General features: G+C 40.5%; 1 protein-coding gene across 1 annotated transcript in view; it reads right to left on the bottom strand.

The window, feature by feature from the left end:
- Nucleotides 1-952: 952 nt before the first annotated feature.
- Nucleotides 953-8797, bottom strand: part of LOC118413199 (attractin-like protein 1) — a 39108-nt gene continuing 31263 nt past the window's right edge. Inside the window, exons 25-29 of the mRNA XM_035816416.1 lie at nt 6584-6645; nt 6136-6214; nt 5266-5373; nt 4673-4787; nt 953-3732 (exon numbers count right to left, since the gene is read on the bottom strand). Of these exons, the coding sequence (XP_035672309.1) occupies nt 3602-3732; nt 4673-4787; nt 5266-5373; nt 6136-6214; nt 6584-6645 (495 nt within the window). The 3' untranslated portion in view covers nt 953-3601. The remainder of the gene's footprint in view (nt 3733-4672; nt 4788-5265; nt 5374-6135; nt 6215-6583; nt 6646-8797) is intronic.

Raw genomic sequence — 8797 nt, 5'->3', positions numbered from 1 at the left:
TCCTTTTAATTCTTCCGTATAAAGAATTAAAGGAAGGTTGTGTAACGAAGAAGACTTTGTTCGATTGATCTACCAACCTAATGAAACAATTTACGGAGGGGTGTACTTATTTCATTACATTCACTTTGTGTCTGTGTTACGTTATCCCTAATATGACGTATTCTGTGTTGATAGGGACGTGTTCTCCGTAGTTCCACTTCGCGCTGTTGTTCTGTTGCTACGACGCTAGATGGCGTTCTTCGACCTGTCCTTGGTACTGAAACAATCATCAGACGTCTATTTCACACTCCGTAGTTATTCCACGACAATCACAGCACAGATCGAAATTTGACCGACCGATGAAAACACACTTGGTATTCTGTATTTTGACTGTTAATGCTTATGATCTACTAGACTACATTTCTCAGGAGCGAGCCAAAACAATATACATGTAACACACAAACATTCAAAGGTATGGACTGGTTGAGAATGAATGGATGTACAAGCAGGGGAATTTTTCACATGTACTTAATATGCATCGTGGCTAATCGGTCTTTCAGATACTCCTTGTCAGGAATATTCTTACACTTAGTAGTGTCTATAAAGAAAAAAATGTTGTTATTTGTGCAGTACTCGTTGTCATATGTCGAAACAAAAATTGAGACTGAAGCCAATCCAAGGCACACTCAATTAAATCGGTGTGGCTTTTTTTAATGAGTCCGAGTTTGCTCAGAGCAAGCTCATTGGCCACTTGTAGGCACTGAACTACGCTCACTGTCCCAACATCTCATCTCCCCGAGTCAGAAACATCGATCTTCCGCAAGTTCGACTATTAGTAACTGACTCTTGTATGTCTATCAAATATTTGCATGTCTATGTTTTATTGTGCATTTCAGCATTCTGTCAGAAAGGGAGGGGCAAAGAAATCAGTCTATGCTTGTCAGACAAGAAAAACAAAATTCCAGACTTCACATTATGCGGTTGATAATCATTTATTTCCCAATCCCGTATGTTAATAGCCTACATAGAATCTTGAAGCACAAAACTCTGCACATTTTGCAGACTTTTTTTTTACATTTGGGTACATTCGCAACGAAAATCAGTACATCATTTGGTGTATACTTCCGTGGTCATTTACATTATTTCTCTTGCACTATTTTAATAATTATCCTGAGAAAACCTTTTTACACACCAGATTCAGCCCCATTATCTCCTTACTATAAGGAATCATTGTAATAGGTCCTATCGGTAAAAGTACCCCGCCCCAGAGGCGTCGCCAAAACTTTTTGTGTGTTTTTGGTATCAGTTACATCTACAGAGAATTCAACTATCTGTAGCCAAAGGTTAATTCTGAGAAGTGCCATTCTGCGGGGTTAATACACTAATATTTCTGTTTGATATCCCTGTTGTACGTACATTGGTGTGAAACATTGTGTGATGCCCAGCATTCTCTAACATTACATACACAAAACATGGCATATTCTAATTCCATACCTATTTAACTAAAGAAGAATCAAAGCTATCAACATAAGTGTAATAAGGGGATTCATGGTTCCAACTGCATATGCACCACAAAATGTATTATGGGTAATATGTCAAAGTTGAAGGCCCCTGAGACATAAACAAAACAATCTGGACATGAATCAAGCATGGTTTAGATAAGAACTGTTTACAAGTATGGGGCCTTGACCTTTGACATATTAACCACAATGCATTTCCCTATGCATGCTCAGTTGGAACTATGACCCTCCTTATAACCCAGCACATAAAAACTTGAAGAATTTTCTGATTATTCTCCAAATTTTTTTATTATTTTTTTTCAGGTTAGTCCATTGCATCTTTGACATATGTACAAACAGGAATTTTTTTTACTGATGGGGGAAAAATCATAAAAATTATATACACATGGAAAAAATTATGATGGAGAAAAATCATCCTGAGACAAAGTGTTGCTACCTTTTGGCAAAGTTTCCCAACCACTTTGGTAAGATATGCTACTAACAACTTGCTTGATATGCAAAAAAAATTATCTATACACAGGATATTTAATAATATACATGTACACAAAAAGCCTCAAGCCAATAAAGATCTATGAGGTGCTAATTGTAATCCTTTCTATTTTTCCTACCATCATTTGGCTTGTAAACATTGAAATACAAATCAGTTGGGAGTATGTTTCCCTGTTCAGTTTCATTCTTTTTCATTGTAAAATTGCTGGTGATTTCTGTTGGTACCTATTTCTTTCAAGCTGGGTAAACCAACAAAAAGGAAAAGGAAAGATAGACACTGGATGATATGAATCTACAGGACTAAATTATAGAAATTTCCAAAGTGAAGGTCCCCAAATTTCAAGCTGGTGTCCTATTTAAAAGGCTACATTTCATAGCAAAAGTTGGTATTTCCCAATATCCAAAATTAAGGGCCATTTGAAGAAAATTTGTGTTAAAAAAAACTTATAACAGATAAATATGCAACTTTTCCAGACATTTGTTTCATAACATTTTAAAAATTACATGTTGAGACAAAACCATATACTTTGCAGACCATCATGTGATATTTTTGCCATGCACAATTTTGTGTAACTCTTAATTGTATTTAGCGTTGTCATTGGCATATCAGTCATCTGATAAGTACATGTTAACGTCATTTGTGTCATTTATACATTACATGTATGAGGTATAATGTCTCATAGTTGTCATTTTGAAGATAATCTCTTATAATCTTTCAGTAACTTTCAGTAACAACTAAAATTCTAAAACCTCATTTTCTACAGAATATGACATATTGGTAGTCACTAAAAATGGAGGCGACTAGTAGGCCTTTTGCTGGTGAGAACTTTCTATGTAGTTTGGTACTGGGGAAGGCCAAGAAAGGTACCCATAGACTGTATCATAACAGGAAAGAATGAAAATATGAAGTACCATACACAAAAACGATAATGTAACAGGGGATACCCTAAGTTGAGATTTACCCTAACTTGAGACTGATCTTTTTATGCATTTTTTCAGTCACACCACTGTCTTGTATATAAGAAATAAAGGTTTACTAAACACTAGAAATTTGGGTCTCTAAGTGCTAGATACAGCTCTTCTTACTCCAGGGAAAAGGTATGCATAATGCCAATTTTACTGTCTGAAGGGAATAAAAATATTCAATTTTGTTCTAGAATTTTTCATTCTGTTTAGCTTAAATTCATCAATAGCCTTTTAACGGTTGTGACATAAAGCACAAAAGGTTCACTATCAATATCAATGCATTAATTTTGTAGTCTTGTGATCTCGCGAGACTACCTCATTCTGTGATCATGATGTAGCAATCTGACACCAAAAATTTGGAGGTACATGTGTTTTATGTGTTTTCAAGCGTCACTGATCGAAGAATTATTCTATTAAGTTACTCGTATATGTTTTTAATATCGAATGCATTTTTCATATCAACTGTTTTCTAGCAGCTAGCAATGGAGAGATGACAAAATGTCTCAAGTTAGGGCATCCCCCATTACCTTAAAACAACAGTTGCCTTGAGATCATACTGTGGAAGTCTGGACTACATTGGTAGAGGCTGGGAATGGACAGCTGACAGTGCTAGTATTGTACATGGTGAGGGCGGCTGGGCTCTCCTGTCATATGCAGGTCCCTATATGTGTGGGGCTGTGGTGTTTACGATGCCAGAGCGACATGGGCTGTTTGTCTTTTCCCTCGGCCGGTTTGCTGGAATGTTCTACTGCTACAAGTGTGCTCCCTACTGCTAGACCTGGGAGAGAAAGAAAAGAGAACAACACTAATGCCTCTGTTAACCGAGACCAAGTTTGACTGAAGAAACTTGGTAGAAATGACTATCAACTCTCCTCTACTTCATTCTTATCATTTTCTTGGGCCTGTAAGCACACAAAAAAGTGAACGCCTGTCGGCAGGCTGTGAGCTGTCATGTGTCTTACCTGTGTGCCCTACAGCAGGTTGTGAGCTGTCATGTGTCTTACCTGTGTGCCCTACAGCAGGTTGTGAGCTGTCATGTGCCTTATCTGTGTGCCCTACAGCTGGTTGTGAGCTGTTATGTGTTTTACCTGTGTGCCCTACAGCAGGTTGTGAGCTGTCATGTGTCTTACCTGTGTGTCCTACAGCAGGCTGTGAGCTGTTATGCGTCTTACCTGTGTGCCCTACAGCAGGCTGTGAGCTGTCATGTGTCTTACCTGTGTGCCCTACAGCAGGTTGTGAGTTGTCATGTGTCTTACCTGTGTGTCCTACAGTAGGCTGTGAGCTGTCATTTGCCTTACCTGTGTGCCCTACAGCAGGTTGTGAGCTGTCATGTGCCTTATCTGTGTGCCCTACAGCTGGTTGTGAGCTGTTATGTGTTTTACCTGTGTGCCCTACAGCAGGTTGTGAGCTGTCATGTGTTTTACCCGTGTGCCCTACAGCAGGCTGTGAGCTGTTATGTGTTTTACCTGTGTGCCCTACAGCAGGTTGTGAGCTGTCATGTGTCTTACCCGTGTGCCCTACAGCTGGTTGTGAGCTGTCATGTGTCTTACCCGTGTGCCCTACAGCAGGTTGTGAGCTGTTATGTGTCTTACCTGTGTGCCCTACAACAGGCTGTGAGCTGTTATGTGTTTTACCTGTGTGCCCTACAGCAGGTTGTGAGCTGTCATGTGTCTTACCTGTGTGCCCTATAGCAGGTTGTGAGCTGTTATGTGTCTTACCTGTGTGCCCTACAGCAGGCTGTGAGCTGTCCCCTGTTGACAGATGCATGAAGACTGACAGCACAGCTGCTTTGTTTCCAGCTAGAGGCTCTAGTGAAATAGCCCCAGGACGTCTCTATTGGAAACAACCAGTTTACATTGTAATGAATTAGACAAAGAATATGAAGGAGGTGCTGAAATCTTTCTTAAATGATAGTGTTTTTCCATCTGTCTTAGCATTACAGAAGTGTTCTTTACTGTATTTTGTTTTCCACTTTATGTACATTCATTGAAAAATAAAACAACCAAGTTGTGCTTATATCTACAATTAGGTATAAGGCAAAACATACATAGATATGCAAAAGAAAATTGAAGACAGAAAATGAGATAACCTATTCTGGGACCTTTGACCTAACAATTTCAGGTCAATGCCCCTGACAGGCCTTGTATATGCAAAGAAGCACTAGGTTACTGTTTGTCTCAAGCTATGGTTTGCATAAGCATTTTACTCATCAAAGAGAAAATGTCTTCAAAAACTATTGACATACATGTACAACCAAACAGACACTCCTAAAACAAAACCTCCATTCACGGAGGCCATGATTGAGACTTACCTGTTTTCTTTTATTTACACCATCCGGTGGCTCTGTGTTGATTTCCATTTCTAACATGACCTTGGAGAAGGGCCTGCTGGCCATCTGTGCCATCTCTATAATCATCTCCTGTCAAGTAGAGGGAAAAATGAACAGATGTCCTGCACAATGTTGGGAGCTGTGCACAAATTTAAAGATGCACTATCCTGAGTTTTGATTGCAAAAGTGCCTCCTTCAGTGGCTGGCTAGGTGCAGTTTGTGAATGTGTGGCATCATGTGGCAGAATCGATAACTTAGCAAAGGTGACCCAAACCCCAGAGGTCCCAGGTTTGAAACCGCTGATATGCCCCGATGTTGTGCCCTTGGGAAAGGCACTTTACACATTGTTCCCCACTTCACGGAGGATGTTAAATGGAGGACCCATGTTTGAAGACAGCCACACCTTGATCACCTAAAAGAACCTACTTCACTTATCAAATAGATAGGGATCCTTTCTGGTGTGAGTGATTCAAAACCTACAGTTCAATGGCCACAACTGCATTGAGGTCACTACAAGTAGGTGCTGTATACAGGCTGCCATTACAGACCATTGTGATCTAGCCCCACCTATTGTAAGCTCCTCGCAATTCAGCCCCTGGCTGCGAAAAGAGAGTAGACGGACCAACCAACCAAAAACCAAATAATAAGCCATAACTGTGTTTGAAAATCTTTGGGTACATTCTTTAATGTAACGTAGGACCAATGAGCTCAACATAGAATGAATGATACCATAACATTTCCTGTAGGTTAATCAGGTGTATACGGTATGTATTTGTACATTATAGTCAATAGCAAGAATGAGACCTTTAGTAAGTCTATGGAAAGAAGAAGCACTTGAACTCGATGACTTACCCGTCGCCTACGGAATGTGTCGACCCGCTGTTTGACCTTCCAGAAGATTCCTGCCACCAGCAGCAGGGACAGGAAACAGCTGCGGGAAAAACATACAATATTATCTATATCTATATCAAATTCTATTGAAAGCGCAACAAGCAATATATGTATAAAAGATTGGAGGTGTGTCTGTCTGCTTCTACATAGTTTTGTGTGGTCAGCAATAACTCAAGGATGGATTCTGATTGTATTTAGTATGTGGGTTGGTCTTGGCAAGATGAAAGTCAAGTTTAACATTGGCCCTAACTCTAGTGTGAGACCTTGATACTGCAGCAGAATCCTTTATGATTAACGATGATACGCATCAAGAGCTTTTACAAAATTCAAAAATCTTATTCATAATGTACAGATGCTACAATTCTCAGCACACTACTTACACAGATGAAGTAAGTGAAGAAAGTTTTACCTGAAGAAAGTGACAAAGAACTGCACAAGGTCCAGGATACTGCCGTGCTGGGAAAAAGTTACCTAGCAAGGAAGGGGAAAAACACTGTTCACTTTTTCGGACCCTCATATATATATAGTGCCTAGACATAGGTCAGCAAGTTTCCTTGCTGTTTTAGTAGTAGGGTATATTTTTACAAGGGACAGAGGTCGCTAGCCCTTCTCCTTTAGAGGCCCCTCCTTGATCACAGGGCTACATTTTACTTCCCTTCTGAAAGACAGGTGCAGCCCCAACAGATTTTCTGACCCAGAATTGAACTGGGGTCTCCTAGCAACCAACTAATTGGAATCAGAGGTTCAACTGTAAGGCTGCTACCGTTTGAGCCACACTGAGACATCAGTCAAACTATAACAGTCTATCTTTTCAATACATTGTATTTAAAACAATGATTTGCGCATCACAAAATTGGGTAACATTAACTAACTACCACCATATGAAACTCAGAACAAGTTTATTGTATATTACTGTAAATCTTGTAATGTCTGCTGAGATTATATTTTGTGAGTTTGTCACACCACAATAACTTACTAACAGCACTACAGAAATTGTTACCTTTGCCAGAATGGCTAAGGTTATGTTTTCGGTTTGGTGGTGTGGTTCTCCCCGTTTCTGAGCAGCATAACTCGAGAGGACTTCGATGGATGCAGCTGATATTTGGTGGGTGGGTAGGGGTGTGGAAGACGAAGGTCGAGTTCGATAATGGGCCTCCTAGCGGCTTGCTAAGGTACTGCAGCAGGACCTGCATGCTTGATATCTCGCGTTCCGGACATGCTGCGGTCGTGATTTTTGAGCGTTAGGGAGCCCTTAAAGCAGGGAGTGATTGCTGCGAGTTTGGGCTCCCTAGCGGCTTTCATGGAAGTGCGGGCGCCGGTTTAATTGCAAACTTTTGTCTGCGGACAGCATAACTCGAGAAGACTTCGACGGATGCAGCTGGTATTTGGTGGGTGGGTAGGGGTCTGGGAAACGAAGGGGGAGTTCGATAATGGGCCCCCTAGCGGCTTCCCTTGGTACTGCAGCGCAACTTCCGGGTGTGTTTTTCCATCTTCTGAACATGGTATGGCCACGAGTTTTGGGTGTTAGATAGCTGTTGTGCTCAGGAGTTAGTGACATAAGTTTGGGCCCCCTAGCGGCTAGTGTAGGGATAGCAGGGGCATTTTTGTCAAAAACCTCAGTCTGAAGCTTTACAACCCCACTCCACCTTAGCAGCTGTCAGCACAGTTGAGGGGTTCCTGGTCCATGAATAATGGACCCAGGCCTCTGATCAGTCAGTACTGTGAGCAACCTGATATTTCAGAGGTGTAAAGGTCAGACCTTGCAAATGTGTTAGTTGACCCTTAGGCCATATGATCAACTTGGCAAGCCAAAATGATGGGCTTATGTACATAACAACGGTCTTAGTCTGTATTCTTCTCCTTCCTTTGAGTTTGAGAGGTAGGTACACTGTCATCTCTCTTTTCACTACATGGTCTCAATTTGAGCTGTCCTTGCAGTAGTCTTTTAAAAGCCATTTTCAGTCTCAAAGCCTTCATGCATTCAAGTCTGTCTCCAAAGAGTCAGCTTGAACTATGTAGCACATGTATCTTACCTTTTATATCATATGGTTGTGAGATTTGGGGCAGAGCTAATTCAGAAGACAATTGCCCAGCAGAAATTACACGGAGGTGATTTTGTGGAAAATCTTTTGGGTGTACATAGAGATACAAGGAACATGAGGTAGTAGAGCAGAGCTTGGGACATTGTTCCCAATTGACTTACATATATTTAATGTACAGTCAAGTTGTGGCTACACTTCAAACATTCGGACTTTTCAACACATCCCCTATTGTGAGTAGGCGTGTTATCACTCTGTCATCAAATTGAATATGAACTGATGAACAGCTGTAAGGAATTCAGGTTACAAGGCGTAAGGGAAATTTGAAACGATATCGGTTACTTTTTTCTATGGATGTCTGAATTCACAGTTAGACAATAAGTACATAATGTACATTGTTAAAAATGTGGTTGAAAGATATATATATTCAGACATGTTTTCATTGACTGTCTACAAAAAAGTAAAGAAGGGATTCTCCAGGGAATATTATATAAAATTTTCTAGATAAATATGTGGTATGGTGGGCTTTGTGCAAATTTAGAAGTAGTGCCTACCCCCTTGCAATTGTGACAGGGTGGTGGAAA

This window comes from Branchiostoma floridae, chromosome 4 (assembly GCF_000003815.2).
Source record: "Branchiostoma floridae strain S238N-H82 chromosome 4, Bfl_VNyyK, whole genome shotgun sequence".
NCBI classification, from domain to species: Eukaryota; Metazoa; Chordata; class Leptocardii; order Amphioxiformes; family Branchiostomatidae; genus Branchiostoma; species Branchiostoma floridae.
The sequence above is the reverse complement of the archived record's forward strand: the minus strand, read 5'-3'. Positions and strand labels throughout refer to the sequence as shown.